This window comes from Dreissena polymorpha, chromosome 2 (assembly GCF_020536995.1).
Source record: "Dreissena polymorpha isolate Duluth1 chromosome 2, UMN_Dpol_1.0, whole genome shotgun sequence".
NCBI lineage: Eukaryota > Metazoa > Mollusca > Bivalvia > Myida > Dreissenidae > Dreissena > Dreissena polymorpha.
Window position 1 is genome coordinate 15,471,002 of NC_068356.1, and position 19,494 is coordinate 15,490,495.

At 33.8% G+C, this 19,494-nt stretch overlaps 1 protein-coding gene across 1 annotated transcript; it reads right to left on the reverse strand.

Moving 5' to 3' along the window:
- Positions 1–3,966: 3,966 nt before the first annotated feature.
- On the reverse strand, positions 3,967–19,308 carry LOC127865984 (40-kDa huntingtin-associated protein-like). The gene is made up of 12 exons (XM_052406142.1): positions 19,197–19,308; positions 17,359–17,405; positions 15,556–15,628; positions 14,975–15,134; positions 14,574–14,642; positions 13,409–13,471; positions 12,420–12,477; positions 11,273–11,335; positions 9,863–9,954; positions 9,381–9,462; positions 8,883–8,929; positions 3,967–6,636 (listed from the first exon to the last, which is right to left on the reverse strand). The coding sequence occupies exons 1-12, from the start codon at positions 19,253–19,255 to the stop codon at positions 6,496–6,498; spliced, it is 954 nt and encodes a 317-aa protein (XP_052262102.1). The 5' UTR covers positions 19,256–19,308; the 3' UTR covers positions 3,967–6,495.
- Positions 19,309–19,494: the final 186 nt, after the last annotated feature.

The following is a 19,494-nucleotide window of genomic DNA, read 5'->3' on the forward strand; positions in this document are numbered from 1 at the left end:
TTTCTATATAAGTACTTGTATTCAAGCATCAATTCAGTATATATTGCATGAGGTATGATCTTAATTCAAATTACTGTAAACAGATTGTTACTCTTTAAAATCATCATAAGTCAATGTTTAAAAGAACATGAAAAAATGAAAAAGTGAAAAAGAGGATGAGGTATATTTTTTTAATGGGTGGTGCATTAAAAATAGAAGGGGGACCAAATACTTTGAAAAGAATAGGGCATTCAAATGGAAACAGCCCCCCTTCTATTCTGCTTGAGCTAAATCCCTACATGTGTGACTTTGCGTAGTCTTAATGACAACATACCGGTAGTATGGGCATGCACATGCTACGACCATTAATCGCAGCATATTTTTCACAATCCACACTGTTCAAAATTGGAAAGTAATGAAATTGTCTTCAATGATAGTACGTTGTCGATGGGAAAGACATTGGACAATGGAATCAAAATACTTTGTTTACAAAGTAAATACAAATGTATTGTGAAAGTGGAAAGTATTGTCTCTTTTGCAGACCACAGGTTATCTGGTATAACACTATATGTGATGCAAAAACAGGATTCTTGTACATTTCTGATTTTTTCATTGACCCCTGTGTGACTCTGTGTGTTTATGTTTCATTCTGTCAGCATTTAATCAAATGAAATAGGGCATTGTTACATAATACCAAAACTCGTATTTTAACAACATGGTCTGTTGGATTAGAACGTAATTTATGCTGCATTTTGTTTGTTTTAGTTTTTTTTGTTTTTATGTTTTAAAGAAAACAAATTAATCTGAAAGGAATGAGGGAGTATGTGCAGGAAATAAATTGCATATAATATTCTAATTAATCGTTGTGCATATAAATATAAAATGAACATGATGAATGGTTACCCATGTATTTGCATTTGGTTTTTAAATGTTTTTAAGTATTTGTATTTTTGTTTACATTCTTGTATAAAATGCATTAATTTGTGCCAGTATAAGTGCATACAGTATATTTGTAAATTGATAAGCAGTATTACATGCATAACAATTGTAAATGCTATTTATTTTGATATTATCATAATCCATTTATATATGTTATGCCATAAAGTTAAAAGAAACATGTATTGTACATGTTTTTACAAAGCATTTGCCTAGTATTATACAGAAAGCAAAGACGTTGATTAAACAAAGGATTTGTTTTACAGTGACCAGGGCCCTCTATCAAAAACTGAATTACGTCGCTGATAAAAATAGATGATTATGATCAATATGTTCTTTAAATGAGCCTCGTTCTGGGAAAAAGGGGTTGACCTGACCTCCCAGTTTAGCCTGCGCAGCGTTTTTATGGAAATTTTTCATAAAGGAAGACTTTACTAAACAAAAATCCAGTTTAGATGGAAAGCTTCTTGCCTGATAGGCATGTGCAGACTGCACAGGCAAATCTTGGACGACACTTTACGCACATGCATTAGGCCCCATTTGCCCAGAAAGTGGCTCAGGTGAATAAAATGTGAAACATAACAAGAACATGTATGTAGTTACTTTTACCAAAAATGTATTCAGCCATTATTTTGTTGTTTGTCTGGTAATACAGGCTCCTGATCATGATATTGCCACAAAGCTACTAAGGGAAATCCATCACTTAATTGAATTGAATTGAGTACCGTATAAGTCCGTATTTAAAAATAAAAAGTGAAATTGCATAATTTTCTGTTGGCAGCATAATAACAGCTGTAACATATAGGTAATATTTGATTTTTTTTGAAGACATATCGTATGAAGACATATTAATGAAACAGTTAAAGGCATCATGCATTTTGTTTATGTAAGAAATCTTCATATGAAGTTGTGAGTGTAGAATTTCAGAATTTCCGATTTTGAGTCAATAAATTCCATATATTTGCACATAAAACGGCGGGTCAAAGAGGCCATTAACATCAAACAACGAAGACCGTCGCTTAACCGGGATGAGGGGCTGGAACTTCCGCCTGTGTACAATTCTCTCCTCGTGTCACGTGACCATCCTACTTCACGTGACTCGCTCAACTGACCAGTACTTCCCTGATGAAGACTATGTGATATAGTCGAAATATCCGAGTAAGCAAATATTGCTCCGAGTTATGGAATTTATTGACTCAAATGATGAATCAAGAGCAGGAGAACAACCTTCATAGTTGTATTCATCTTCCGAAGTTAAATTTTACAAACATTAATCCCCTTTTTCAATTAAGACCTTATATAAAATCATGCCATGTGCTTATTTTTGTATTTTAAGTGTGTCTGGAGCATATGTTGAAAACTATAAGAGGTGTCAACTTGAAACTATGTAGGTAGGTGTATCATATTGAAAAGAACTGACACTCTTGCTTCCATATTTTCAAAGTTATAGACCTTTGTATATTTGGTTGTAAAATTATTGCATTTAAGTACTGAAATAGGCCTTTGATAACAATTTTAATCTGGTTCTGTTAAGTCAGCATGGTATTGCACTGTTAAACTGTTAATAAACCTTATGTGCGAGACTAAGGGACCAGAATAAAAGATGTATAGATTTTTTATCATGTTTAACTGTTAATATGTACACCTTTGTATGAAATACATGTATGCTGTTATGTGTTCTTTAAAAAGACTATTGCCGTATATATATTTCTGCATGTTTAATTGTATTGTTTGGTAAAAAATTTCAGACTGAATAAATTTATAATCCTTCTTTTTGTCAGATTGATATATTAACTAACATAATTTAACAATATTAAAAAACACATTTAATCAGTCTTTGAACAATCTACAAAATAATCATTGTATATATAAAAAGAGATTGTAGCACTTATTGTCACAATAACACATTTTTTCTTGCATTAATGCGCTTTTTATGTTATCTGTTTATTGTCCCCTACTGGTTTCACCGGAGGGGACTTCTGGTTTTCGCTTTGTGAGTCTGTCTGTCAGTCACACTTTTCTGGATCCTGCGATAACTTTAAAAGTTCTTCATATTTTTTCATGAAACTTGAAACATGGATAGATGGCAATATGGACATTATGCACGTCATTTCATTTTATTCGTACGTCAAAAATTCTGGTTGCTATGGCAACAAATAGACTAGAAATACTGCTGAAAATGGTGGTTTTCTGGATCCTGCGATAACTTTAAAAGTTCTTCATATTTTTTCATGAAACTTGAAACATGGATTCCGAGGTAGATGGCAATATGGACATTATGCATGTCATTTCATTTTGTTTCTTAGTAAAAAATTCTGGTTGCTATGGAAACAAATATATATATAAAAATCTGATAATGGTGGAATTTCTTACAATGGTGGAGCCGGTAGTCGACATATATTGCTTGGCAATAGACTTGTTTAATCAAAACTTTTTAATTAATTTATTTTTGCGGAAGCGTGTGTTATACATGCAGTTAATACTACAGTTTGATTATATATTTGATATGCATGATTTTGGTGTATTTTATGCAAAATACCAACTCTTACCATAAAACAATCAACACATATGACAGCCTCGGAGCAAAAACGTTTTATAGGTCTTTGCTCGGAGTCATAGTTAAGTAAGTTAACTGACTGGATAATGCAGCCACTTGCTATTATGAACCACTGGACTACAAACATGTAATAGTTTAACTCAGTGTGTGATTGATCGAGTATTACCGGGTCTATTACAATAGTTATTGTGGCAAAGTTCTCTAAAGTTCATTTGAAAAGATCATAACTGAGTCTGTGTCACTGTTTGTGAGACAGAGCACAACTCATTGCATTTCTAAAAATTATTACAACATGTTTTTTTTATGTCATTTCAAGAAAATTCTTCCACTTTTAGTATAATAATTTTACTTAAATGGTTGTTGATATGACTTTATGTTAAGAAATGATTCTTCAGTGGTGTTTTGAAAGCCATGTAATGTAATAGATTATAGATACATGAATGTGTTTACATGTGCAGAAATGTAATAAAACTACCAGTAATGGAAGAAATACCTCTACATGTACTTTTATTATACAACAAACATTTTATTCAATATCATGTACATGGTCATATGGGCAAAGAGCTAAATAAATATATTTTACTCATAACAGAAAACAAAAACAAAGTTTACAATAACAAACGTTTTCTATATTGGCTTGTTAATATTGCACATACAAGTGACATTCCTGGATTTAGATTACACATAAAGGCGAGATTGTTTATTTTGTTATACTTGAAGTCTGGTGAGAAAAAAGTCCACATAAGGAGTAAGAAGGAAAAAAAACAACAGCAATAATGTTAATGTCCGACCCTTTAAAAAATCACCATGAACATCAATAATAAGTTATTCTATGAAAAAGATATAACAGTACATGTATTTATATATGTTAATATAACAAGTCAAAATGCTTGGAAAATTTAATAAAACACCCACTGACTTTATACTCTGTCTTTATTGAAACGCATTACAAGATCTAGTTTTAATAGATTTAAAACTAAGATTAAACATAAATGTTTTCTTAATTCCATGTAAAAACAATTGACAAAATTGTCACAAAACCAGGTTTTCAGTTGAAAAAAAGTCTGATAAAGGGAGACAATTCAAAATGTGTATTGTTAACCCCCCTGTAAAATTGACATTGATTTCAATTCGAAAAAAAAGTATGATAAAGAGAGACAACTCAAAATCAAAATGTGCATTGTTACTGATTGTTCATAGTTACATACATGTAGTTGTTTCAAAATCAATCTATTTTCAGTTGTGGCGACCTTGACCTTGGAGATATTGACGTAATTCTTTTGCGTGACACACCGTCCAATAATGGTGAACAAATGTGCCAAATGATTTTAAAATGTCACAATGAATGACATAGTAATGGCCCAGACAAGCTCATTTATGGCCATTTTTGACCTTAAAACTCAAATTGTGACCTTGACCTTGGAGATATCGACGTGATTCTTTCGCGCAACACACCGTCTAATGATGGTGAACAAATGTGCCAAATGATTTTAAAATCTCACAATGAATCACAAAGTAATGGCCCGGACAAGCTCATTTATGGCCATTTTTGACCTTCAAACTCAAATTGAAATTGACCTTGGAGATATCGACGTAATTCTTTCGCGTGACACGCCGTCTAATAATGAAAACAAATGTGCCAAATGATTTTAAAATCTGACAATGAACGACTAAAGTAATGGCCCCGACTAGCTCATTGATGGCCATTTTTGACCTTCAAACTCAAATTGTGACCTTGACCTTGGAGATATCGACGTAATTCTTTCGCGCGACACACCGTCTAATGATGGTTAACAAATGTGCCAAATGATTTTAAAATCTGACAATGAACGACACAGTTATGGCCCGGAGAGCTTGTTCCGCCCGCCAGCCGACATCGCCAATCTAATAACCAGTTCTTTCCTTCGGAAAACCTGGTTAAAAACTAATACTAAGGTCTGCTGCCACCCCAAACATGTCCAGCTGGCATTCAAATCACTGTTTTCATCATTCAACTGATTATAAGTGCAAATACATTTTGATAACAATATTGTATTTTTTCCAAGCAGTTTTTTTTATTAAATGTTTAACTTTATCCTAAGAAAGACTTGATGAAAACGTGAAATTTAATTTAGAGCCTGGAAATTTACATCCAAAACAAACAATTCAGTATGGTCTACCATGTCAGAAAAAAGACAGACACTTGGAAAATGAAAAAAAAGTATCTATAAGATCAATATAATTTATTTGTCGCTTCAAGTATTGTTATCCGCAACACAATTTGTTATTTAATGACTTTCAGCAATAAAACTTTTTGCTAATCATGTAAAATTATATTGGCCACCAAGTATAAACAAATATTTGGTGTTCGCAACTTTAATGATCAAATGTTCAATAAAATAAGAATCTTGTTGTAAGTCATCAGAGAGCTGCGACTTGCTAGCTTGACTAAGCCTTTTCTTAGAACCCATGTCTAAATTAAAAGCAACATAAATCCCTCGTTCTGTAAAAACAGGGCTTAATGCATGTGCTTTAAGTGTTGTCCCAGATTAGAATGTGCAGACAGCACATGCTTATCAGGGACAACATTTTCTGCTATAATGAAAGTTTTGGTATGAAGCAAGTCTTGTTTAAGCGAAAATCCAGTTCAAGCAGAAAGTGTATTCCCTGATAAGCCAGAGCAATTTACACACATGAATCAAGCCCAGTTATCCCAGAACAAGGCTTATTATATTGTAAGTCTGAACTACCAGACACACTTAAATCTCAACCCTTTCAGCGCTGGAACCGAATTTTGAAGGCCTTTGCAAACAGTTTGGATCCAGATGAGACCCCACAGAACGTGGCGTCTCATCAGGATCCAAACTGTTTGCTATTCTGATAGTATTTTTTGAAAAAAATCGAAGAAAATGCTAATTTTTGAAATTCAGCAGACGACATTTTAGCAGACAACAAATTTCCCAGCATGCAAAGGGTTAATGCCTGGCAGTGTCTAATGCATGACAATCTTAATGCCTGGCAGTGTCTAACGCATGACAATCTATCTATAGAGCACTATCCCCAGATGGCTGAGAAATCTCTGTGATCACCAACTGAAGCAGGTTGTTCTGTTCCGGGGAAAGCTTGGGCCACATGTCCTTCTGCAGCAGGTGTAGCGCTTCTATGTCCCGTGATTGGCATGCCATCTGAAAACAACACTACATTGAGCCTCTTTTTGGGAAAACTCTGCTAAAATGAATGTGCGTACAAGCTTATCTGGGACGACACTTTCCACTTTTACGTTGTTTCTTTCATTTAAAGGAAGTCTCTTCTTAGGAAAACAAATCTATTTAAGGCTGAATATGTCATCCCTGATTAGCCTGTGCGGACTGACCAAACTAAACGCACATGTATTACGCCCATTTTTCCCAAAACAAGGCTAATAAGCAAATTCGTTGAATTGATATCCCCCGCAATTATACTTCTGGATACAAGCTATGGCTCTGGACACACAAAAAAAACTTTTTTTTAAATACAAAGGGCCATAACTCCATTATTATTCTATGGTGTACAATGCCATTTGATGTGCATCATCCTCTTATCCATAATATATACTCATACCAAGTTTCAATGAAATCTGCCAAAGCACTTCCAAGATATGGCTCCGGACACAAAAGTGCCGGAAGGACGGACAGACAACGCCAAAACAATATCCCTCCACCTATGGCGGGGGATAATAATTTCTAGACATCATTCTTACAATATAGTCATATTTCCTAAGGCACTAAGACCCCAAGGAACATTACTGTTTTAAGCAGGTAGTGTATACAAACTTTTTCAATTGATTTATATGGCCAACCCAATACCTGGAAGTAATTTTTTTTAAACAAACCACTATCATGTTCATAATTTGCCCAAACATATACATTTTGTTTATGTTCAAAGCAAGATTTTTTATGAATAGGTCAAACACATTTTTTTAAGGAATATGAACCATATCTCACTGGTCACAGATATCATAAGGGCTATTGATTTGAACAAGTTTCATGAGGATAGCGCAAACAATTGTGTCTTCTAATGTCGGTCTGATTGGATTATAAACCCTCAGAGCTTTTGGTAACACGTAGCTCTGTGTAATAGTACTGTGTAAGATCCTACTTATATGAGGATTTACTTATAACAAGACTATTGTCAAGCAATATAAGTCCCCTACCGGCTCCACCACTGTAAGAAATTCCACCATTTTCAGATTTTTTATATATATATATTTGTTGCCATGGCAACCAGACTTTTTGACGTAGGAACAAAATGAAATGTCTTGTATAATGATCATATTGCCATCTATCCATGTTTCAAGTTTCATATAAAAATATTAAGAACAATAAAAGTTATTGCAGGATCCAGAAAACCACCATTTTCAGCAGTATTTCTAGTTTATTTGTTGCCATAGCAACTAGATTTTTTGACATGGAACGAAATGAAATGACGTGCATAATGTCCATATTGACATCTATTCATGTTCCAAGTTTCATGAAAAAATATTAAGAACTTTTAAAGTTAGCGCAGGATGCAGAAAAGTGTGACAGACTGACGGACAGACAGAGCGATAACCATAAGTCCTCTCTGGTGAAACCGGTAGGGGACTAATAACCTTTGCACTAAGGGTAAATTGCTTTTAAAAATATTGTATATACTTTAAAAATTTACTTGAAACTTGTAGAGCGTTGACAAACTTTTTCTGTAATTTGACCTAATGCCATATTTTGTTTACTCTATATGACTAAGATTCGAATTTGTCCAATATAAACAAACATAAAATAATTTTAAAACAAATACTACTTTACTACAGGTATATAAGGAAACCTTCCCCACCCTCTGGCAACCATGTTTTTAAACTAATCTGAATCATTTCTGAACTCAACTGATATATCATTAGAAAAACTTGTATAAGCAAGTTTATACCACTTCTCTTCTACACAAGTTTCATAATGATTGGGAAAAATGTGAGCGCTAGAGAATTAACCAGTATTTTGTCTTTAATATAGCATAGGGACCTTGAACTTCGCACTCAACCAAGACTAGTGTACTTACCAAGTTATAGGAGGAGTGGGCAATTAAGCAAATTAATTAATTAGAGAGTTCACATGGTAAACGTTCATGACAGATGACATTCAAACAAGAAGTGATCGCAAAAGCTAACAGCAGCATAAAGAAGCAGCACATGGATTTAATACCAGTACCAAGAACCTGCTTAAAACAGTAGATACATATACAATAAATTTTATATCACATCATAAGTTTTTTTAATATTCAATGGTGTACAAAGTCCTATCATCTAAATCGCACTGTTTGATATGTATCACAGATGTATTGAGCACGTGTACACCCATACATTAACTGACAAAGACTTAAATACAGTAGTGTGACAATCATGTCAGAGTTTGACACTTACCACAACTGACTGGAGCAATAAGAACATGTCATCGTCCAATAAATGGTCTGCAACAAGACAAACACAAGAAATGTATTACACAATCAATTAAGATGTTAGATGATATATTCTACTCCTTAGCTGGCTAAAAGTAAAACATAAAGGCAAATGCAAAAGCCATCGATGGAATTCAGACCAGAGATAATAATTTGTTTGTGTTTTAAAAAGAAATTCATCTTAGTAAATTTTATTTAAGTGTTCATTAATTTTGCAGCAAAAATAAAACACAACATAACTGATCTATAAAATTTGGGAAGCAACCTTATACATAGGATATTTCTAACATCAACCTTATACATAAGATAATTCTAACATCAATGCCATTGCAACTTAGTGAGATTAACTCTTAATTTATGGACACAGACTTATAGGAATTTGTTTTCGAGAAAAATAGATGTTATTTATAAGTGTCCAAAAAATAAAAGTAATAAGAGTAAAAGCAATATCACTGTAACTCACTGGTGTTGTTGTCGTCAGTGGTTCCCCAGGCGTACTTCTCCAGTGTCTGGGCATGCTCAGGTCGTATCCTTTGGGGACTCGGCTTAAACACAGGTACAGTGGCTGAACTCGTGAATTGTTAAGTACATTCACTGGTGACTTGCGGATTACAGTATCTTGTAACAACTTATTGAATAGGTTATTTAAGAACAGAGCTTTTGTGTTGCAAATTTGAATGCTTTTTACGCGCCCCAGTCATTTCAATTCCCAGGAAAGTTACAATTAAAGTTTTTAAGGCAAAATGACAAAGCCATTCTGTTTTAAAATCCTTAATTCAGTGCAAATTTAACTTAATAAGAAAACACATTAGGTAAATGGGGAGGCAATAGAAGCCATTTGCACTCCACATAAAGCCAAAAATGTCATCTCATACAGTTAGAAAATACAGACACTCGATAAGCAACGCCAACAAGATTCAATGTGATCATTAGCCTCTCACACACCTGTAGAACCATTAGGAGGAGTACCCGTGTGATCTCACATCTCACCATGATGTCACAGTAGGCTCCCAATGGCTGACCTGTCGTGCCAGAACCTGTAAAAATACAACATACAAATGACCTACACAATGGGAATATGGGTCTAATGCCATATGTGGTCAGCATAGCTCCAGACCAGTCTGCGCATGCGCACAGTCCGTTCAGAAGATATGCTGACCACTTATGAGACCATGTTACCACGTGAGAATTTTAAGCGGGCAGGGTAGCCTCTAATCCGACTGTGCAGGCAGGTCTTGAGATAAGCATGCTGCATATGGCACAGGTCCCATTTTCGCATGATGCGGCAAAATGGGTGTTAAGACCAAAACTGCTTTAGTAATAGCACATGTCTTTACCTGTTTCAACAAATTAACTATCTTTCCATGCAACTTCAAAATTCTTTACCGCTAAAAAACCTCATCTTAAAACTTTGACCAAAAAATGCAGCTAACAGGAGATTTTCATTGATTTATATTTAGATTTTAAACTTAGCTCATGGCAATGTGCCATTTTTAGATAGTTCCTCAATATTTGATTGAAATATTATTAACTCATTGCAAAATGATAAGATTTTAAAATGAACAAGAAGTATCGTTGAAAACGATGGATGCTCCCCTTGAGTTCATGATAAAGTAAACAGGTATAAATAATACATGTAATTAATGACAATAATAGTATACACTTACTCATTTTTTTAAATGGAACTCCAACCCAAATAACACTATGATCACTAAAGTACACTAGCTAAATATGAGTCATGACTTGATCCTGTCTGTTGTAAAATACCATGTCTAAAACACTGCCTGTCTTACACGTTGGACTTGGAATCAGGTTTCAAAATGTAGAAAACTTCTGATTTAGGACTATCTTGTTGAAGTCCCCCAGAATAAATATCCTATCAGTGTCTGGAATGACCCCAGTGACCTCAAACCTCATCAAAAGGTAGAGGACCATGCAAGGTACCAACATGCCAAATACATACGAGATCGGTCAAATATTGAAGGCGCTATGAGAAACTGTAACCAAAGTTTGACCTTGAGAAAATCTATTATCAGCCTCAGTGACCTTGACCGCAGTGACCTCAAAAATCAAAAGGTATAGGTCCATGCAAGGTACCTACATGCCAAATATGTAAGAGATTGGTCAAATATTGAAGGCGATATGAGAAACTGTAACAAAAGTGTGACCGAAGGAAGGAAGTAAGGAAGGACAAACTGGCAACTAAATGCTCCACCGAAAATTTTCGGGGAGCATAATAAAAAGCCATAATCTTTTCAATTGTATTGACGCTTCTTTAAAAATCAAAATATGTTTTGTGCCTTTAGTCTCACATATAAGACTCTCAAGTAGTAGATATGACAATCAGTCACTTGCCTCCACTTTCCTGGGCCAGGTAAGCCATCTCAGTGAACACTCCCAAAGCTCCATCATAGTCCCCTGAAAAAGTGGAAATATAAGCCATGTTGCAGGAAAACTGGCCTTAATGCATGTGCATAAAGTTTTGTCCCAGAATTGCCTGTGCAGATTTCCTGGGCGAAACTTTCCGTTTACACTGGATTTCGCTAAGAAAAGACTTCCTTTAAACAAAACATTTCATATCAGCGGAAAGTGTCATCCCTGATAAGCCTGTGCCGAATGTACAGGCTAACCTTAGAAGACACTTAACTCACATGAATAAAGCCCAGTTTTTCCAGAACAAGGCTCATACAGAGTTGCTACACTGTACTATAAGCCATGTAGCAAGACAGGTGTGATCCATCACTATTGTACGTTCTAAACAAGTCTACAATGATATACTTTGTACTCATTGTAATTCATAAGGAATTAACGCACAGATTACTTAATACTAGGACACCATATCCAATCCCAATAAACCAAATCATGGTATCTTCGGGAGAGATAAAACACGCTCGCTCCCTAATGTGGATCATTCTGTGACCTGCCCATCACTAGGTGGACACCATATCAAATACACCACTGCCACTGATGATATTTGACTAAGCATGTAAAACAGAAAGCATGTTCATTTGAAAGTCTTGAAAAAAAATTATAATCTGTGCTCAGTATTTGTTAAAGATTGACCTCAGCAGACATGACAATCAGTCTAATAGATCTGACATTTTCATTCTCATGGTTCAAATTAAAAACACTGATCTCATGGTAAATCCTTGCCTGTTTTCATAAATAGTGTGACTTCATACCATATTTACTTTGCAACTTCATTAAACTTGATAGGACTCACATCATGTGAAAATAGGTCTTATGCCATGTGTAGCATGTGTAGCTCTAGAAGAGCCTACCCATCTGTGCTGTATGGTCAAAAACAGTCTTTCAGCTATAATTACAAGACAGGTCTTGTTGTCTCATCAGCGGACAGGGCAGCTCCTGACCAGTCTGTGGGGATAGACAGGCTGGTATGGAACTATGCTAGCCACATAATGCATAGGACCCATTTTTGCCAGATTGTTGTAGTTATATAGATCTATGGATTTGTTTATTGCTAATTATTGTATTTACTTACTACATTGAATCTTGCAGGTTGCCACATGACCTAAAGAAACCAGGCAATCCAGAGGACTCTGAAATATCCAGGTAGATTGGATAAACAAGAGCTGAATGTGATACCATTCAGACAGTTTTCATCTCAGTATAAGCAGAAAATCTCATCATAGATTTAAAGAAAAGCATTTGCAAATATGAAATGTTCCATGAATGTTTATGTCATAATGAACAAATTATTAAAAGTATTACACAATTTTTTAAAGACCAAAAACATACGTGGATACAAACCCAACAACCTTTAGATTTAAATTCTGACTATTTTGACAAAAGAACAGTTTCAAGATTAATATTCTATTCTTAAATCTTTAAGCATTATTTGTTCTAATTCACACAATTTGTGCTGATGCATACTGGATACACATCTTACTTGTTGACACCTGAAAGAAGCTCAATGAAGACAATGTAATTATCACTTGCAGCAAGACCATGACCAGATTATGATGAACAAGAGATGTGTTTGTCAGAAACACAATGCCCCCTATTGTGCTGCTTTGAAGCAATACATTTTTACCTTTGACCTTGAAGAATGACCTTGACCTTTCACCACTCAAAACGTGCAGCTCCATGAGATACACATGCATGCCAAATATCAAGTTGCTATCTTTAATATTAAAAAAGTTATGACCAAACTTTAACAAAGGTTTTAGGAAAGAAAAATACAATGATATTTGACCTTTGACCTTGAGGGATGACCTTGACTTTTCACCACTCAAAAAGTGCAGCTCCGTGAGATACACATGCATGCCAAATATGAAGTTGCAATCTTCAATAATGCAAAAGTTATTAAACTTTAACCAAGGTTAAAGTTTTGGGACATGCACATACAATGAATGAATGAATGACAGACAGACAGGCCAAAAACAATATACCCCAGATCTTTTGATCTGGGGGCATAAAATTACCACTTAAACCTGTATGTGGTAGAACGCTACATGTCCCAATCCATACCTGTGACTGGAGTTCTGCAGCACGCTGGAAATGGGCCATAGCTTCACCAGGCTTGTTCAGTCTCTGAAAGCAAGCATGCTATCTCATTGACATCAAATCTTAATAGTGCTAGGATCTGAAGACATGGTCAGGGTTTTTTTTCCACTTTTTGGGAAGATAGCCCATGGCTTTGGAATTGGGAATTTTATCGGCATTTTCATGAAATTGGGAAAATAAAATATTTAGCATTTTTTTCCACAAGAAAAGTCCACTGATTAGAGAAATACTAAATTTGATATAACCCTTTATAATAATTCAAATTAAAAGAACAAAATCATATAATAATTTGTTAGATGTAATTGAAATAAAATTGAGATAAAATATACATTAGACATCTTTCTAAAAAAAAAAAAAAAATATATATATATATTTTTTTTTTTTTTTTTTTTTTTGGGGGGGGATAATTGGGAATTTTTTGCCACATTTTGGGAAAAAAGTATACTTTTTGGGATTGGGAACATAGCCGAATTTCGGCTATAAAATCGGGCCAAAAAAAACCCTGATGGTACAAGTAGGCCTTTAAAAATAACTGCCCAAACATTAAACATCTTGATCCTGCTGTGACTACGAAATTGCTTTTGTACACCAAAGTGACGCCATGTACCGGGGTATTTATAACATTACCTAAAAGTTGTGTTTTTATTGCATCTTCTACCATACCCACAAGCTTTACAACTGAACATCAGGAATAGCTACGTAATTCTCAGGAGCATATCAATGAAATCAGTGGTAACTTAGGCAATTTTGTCAAACCCCAACATTTATGTTGACCATGTGCATAGTTTTTTATGGTTTAAAACAAAGCATTTTGAAAGAGACTATTTGGTTGGCTCCGAGAATATCTCAACTGAAATAGACTTTAAATGCCAAGTATTCTGATCAAAACAGTGACAGTATTGTAGTGTATTATGAAATATCAAGAAATATTACAATAATTATAACAATGACAACTGATAATTAGTATTTTGATAAGAAAACAGAAGTACACATTCTAAATCAGTTAGGAATGCCTGAAACAATATTGTCAGTGAGGGCTAGTATGTGAAAACTTTGAATTATATATCGAGTGGCAATACCTTGTACCATCTGATAAAAGCTGACATGAGCAGATGACTTTGATATTTACCTGTAGCACATCTCCCAACTCAAGACACAGAGCTGCAGCTAACGAGGTGTTTTTGTTTTCTGTATGAACCTAAACAACATATTTATCATCAATACATTTTGTATTTACCAACAAACAATCTTTCAGTTGCATTTAAAAAGCTTCTACATTATAATCATTGTGTTGTTGATTTTAACTTAAGTTACAATTGGCACAAATATCATTGAAGTCTGCATTGGCATGATATTTTTGAATGATGACTCAAACTATTTAGCACAACCAATTCATGTTTAACAGCCTCTAAAGGTTTAAAACCTTATTGAACTCTTTTCTTACTTACAACATGCTTTTCATTGGTGAAGTCTACTATGCTGTTTCTAAAATTTGCATGAGTAATGAAATAACAGCAGATGAAATCCTACCCGAATGGCGTGTCCATAACAATTGATGGCTGCTGTTATATGCTCTTGGAAGCTAGGACATTTCAGTCCTACACTGTCATTCTCTGCAGTAACAAAATTTCTGGCAGCGTCCAGCAGTGATTGTGCTTCACCAGCAGAGTTTACCAGAGAGTGTTCACACCTGCAGAAACATATACAGTATGTAGGAAACATCATAGGGCTCTTAGAGATTATCAGTTGATACCATTTTAAATTTTTACACGTTTTTTAAATCTTATAAGCTGTTCTCCATCTTCTGATGTGCCTTATGATATACATTGTATATCATATGCACAAGAACCCACAATACTTGCTAATTGTATTGCAATTATTTCTCTCAATTATATAAGCCCATTGTTTAAAAGGATTTAATTGTACAACAGAATATAATATTTTATTGTACTGTCATAATTTGAAAAATGGACTTGTATGTCATGCAAAAAAAAAACAACCTTTTATGTCAGATAATGAATCTATTAATAACAATGTGATTATTTATAACACAATTTAGTGTATTTATGTAAACCTAAAATTAATCAATATGAATAAGCCTATTGATGTACCTTGCTTGAGCTAGATAGCAGAATGCTGCATACTGTGGACATTCTTGCTGTTGAAGGCCTTTGGCTAATGCACCTTTAAAAATAAATTAACATAAGAATCAACTCACAAATAAAATCAAGTCACATTTACTAAAAAGGACAAAATATGTTAAAACAAGAGATGTGTTTGTCAGAAACACAATGCCCCCCTTTTGCGCCGCTTTGAAATAAAATTTCAATATATCATTTGGCAGGTTTAGAAATTATCTCCCTTTTAAAGCTTATTACTTCCCTTGGATTGTATTTTTTTAATTTTGACCTTGAAGGATGACCTTGACTTTTCACCACTCAAAATGTGCAGGTTCATGAGGTACACATGCATGCCAAATATCAAGTTGCTATCTTCAATATTGCAAAAGTAATCGCAAAATGACAGACAGACAGGCCAAAAACAATATGCCCCCGATCATTGGATCCGGGGGGAATTAAAAGAGAAGAAAGTATGATGCATTTCCAGAAGTCTGTATCAATATTTGTGTTCGTATCTACACAAATTCAATATTCCTGTTTTTCTGCATCCATATCCATGTTTAATATGTGTATTTCTCAACAATTTAAACCATTTAAAGCATTAAACTGAGGCCAATACATTGTCTTTGTCTGAAATCTTATTCTAAAGTTTGATAAATAACATAATAAATTGTTTCAATTTGTACGGATTAACCCTTTACCGCTGAGATACCTATTTTGACGCATTTGAAAGTTACATTTAATTAAATACCTTTCTTACTAAACTAAAGTTTTAAAGGCTTCATTTTCAACCCTTAGTTACTGATGAGCAGCAAAAAGCATAAAACTTGAAAAGACTGCGAGCAACTTGCAGGCTGTTCTGGTTTTATGCTGGTTGCAAAAGCCATTTTCACTTTGCCTCTTATGGGGGTAAGGGTTAAATAATTTCAATAATTTACTTCAATTATGTTAATTTTTTATCTATGCCTTTGTAGGTTTCACATCATAATGATCATACAGGTTGCTTTTAATCTTGCTACATGGCGTCCTGTACATATCTGCATCAATTGCTCTGCAAGTTTTCGGATATTGATGGGCTATGCGGACGTTAACATAAGTATATGGAAGCATATAAGTGGTCCGATGATTTACAAATTTGTGCAAGAAACATCAATTATACAAATAGCCACATAGTATAAATGTGTTCAATTTTGAAAAAAAAAAATGTACACTACTCTAAGCATGCAATTATAGGTAAAATACTAATAAACAACTGAAAATAATATTATAATAAATTGTGAAGTCATTATGTTATCAATGAAAAATAACTTTGTGCAAAGATATTTACAAAAAAGACTATTGTCAAGCAATATAAGTCCCCTACCGGCTCCACCATTGTCAGAAATTCCACCATTTTCAGATTATTTCTTTTATATATTTGTTGCCATAGCAACCAGAATTTTTGAGGTAGGAACAAAATGAAATGACGTGCATAATGTCCATATTGCCATCTATCAATATTTCAAGTTTCATGAAAAAATATTAAGAACTTTAAAAGTTTTCGCAGGATCTAGAAAACCATCATTTCAGCAGTATTTCTAGTCTATTTGTTGCCATAGCAACCAGAATTTTTGACGTAGGAATGAAATGACGTGCATAATGTCGATATAGACATCTATCCATGTTCCAAGTTTCATGAAAAAATATTAAGAACTTTTCAAGTTATCGCAGGATCCAGAAAAGTGTGACAGACGCACAGAGCGAAAACCATAAGTTCCCTTTGGTGAAACCGGTAGGGGACTAATAACAACCTACCATATTGTTCACTGCCTTCAGCAATATTGGGTCTTTTCAAAAACCTCCTGAAACATGAATATTTATTTTGAAGTTATTTTGTTTTATTACTAAATCTTAAGTCAGTGTTCTCCAGAAGAACCGGCAGCCGGCAATTTCACCAGTTACTATTGATCTTTGCGCTGGCTACTTTTCCTAAAAAATCAATTCAAAACAGGGCAAATAATGCCAGTTTTAGATTTTGGTCAATGGCTACTTTGAAAATATAACTGGCCACTCAAATTTTTATTGAGAACACTGCTTATGTGCTATTATTTTATGGCAAACATATGTAAGTCACTTTGTGAATAAATACTAGCATTCATGAACAAATTATAAAAAAAGACAGAAATTTTTTTCGTTCTTCATTAAGTACCAGAAAACGGCACTTTCCCAATAGGGAAAAAATACAAATTTCCCAATTGTTGGCGAAAAAATTCCAAATAGACGGTTTACAAAACAAAAAAGTTTTTCTTCAGTATTAAAATGCAACATTTAGTTAGATTCCCTATGCAGCTCTAAATTGCTTGATTCTTCAGTTTTTTTATCAATTTTAAAGCATTTGTGAGCAAACAAATAGATTCCCCAATTTCCTAGTATGAAGACTTTATGACGCGAAATTTCCCAATTTCAGGTTTTTCGCACAAATTTTTCCCAATTAGGCTGCTACTGGTACTTTTCCAATAGGGCAAATAAAAATCTCTGCACAAATACATTTTACAGCTGATAATTTTATGCCCATTTCTGACTTCAATAAACAAATGAGTGACATGAAGACAATTTGAATGTCAATAATTTATTTTATGTTTACAACATAAAAACTTACAGGTCTAGTGAATACAGTAAAACCTGTTTGCTGGTTCTTCAGCTAGTAATATTCATACTAGTTTGACTTAACAATAATGTAATATCTTTAATATGGACCTCATTGTCTTATGAATTAAGCAGCAAAATAAAATAGTACTAGTACACAGTAATGGTACTTAATAAGTAATTCATGTTAATAAAACTTAATTCTCATTATGCGTATTTAACATGTAAGGATGCATTACTATCTATTGGTATGTCTTTTACATTTTGGACCAACATTATAAGGGTGAAGGATCAAGTGACTTGGTGGGGTTCCCCCTTTTAACTTTAATAATGGTTGTGAACCATCGGAAAGTGGTGCTTTATTTCACATAACTTTTTAAAACAATTTTTCTTAAGAAAATTAACTAGTGCATAAAAGACAGATTTTTATACTGCTTATTGCAATGTGAAAAACAGCCTCATAACTTTATTTAATAAGCCTGTGTACTGTTCTTGTTCAAAAATGCGATTTGTACTACACGTTTATGCTCCACACAACTCGAAATTTTGTCACTGATTTCAGATTTATTCAAAGATTTATTCTTATCCCTTATGATATCGGCACAGACTGCAAGAAAAAGTGTCTTTTATGCACTAAAGATTTTTACAAATGTATTTCAATAACTTGAGATATTTGCAAAAATAAAGTTCTTAACAGTGTCAGTCACTCAGTGTGATTACTTTCTATCCAGCCCGTGTGTAAACCCTGGAACACCCAGTTGATTCTGCACCCTTTGATACAATGCTTTTTCATTTGTTTGTGAGTGTTAATTTTAGCATAAAATACATATTTGAATTGCATTTAAGGAATATTTCCAATTATATCACCAAACTGTTAATAGCAAGTGGTGTGTAACCTTAAATGTCATTGTAAAAATTACAATAAGCAATAAATTTTGAACTTTTAAAACGAGTAAATAATCACCAGTATCTTCCTCCCTTTAGAAATGTTACATTTTCTAACTTACTTCTTTAATTTATTAGAAATGGACCGATATTTTCCCAAAATATCAGCATCTTTTTCCATTATGTCGTCTTGATCATCAAGTGTTTGTTTGCCCTATTAAGCGTTTTATGACAAACTTTAAAAAGTAATTTCGTTCTTTCATTACATTAAGAAATGAAATTTGATGTTTAAACATTTAACGTATTACACAAATTAAAAATATGCATTGACGTAGTGAGACTAATCGATGAGAAGCATAACAATGTATTGTTATTCTGATTGAAATATAATTTCGCGAAATAGGTTGCATAGTAGAATGG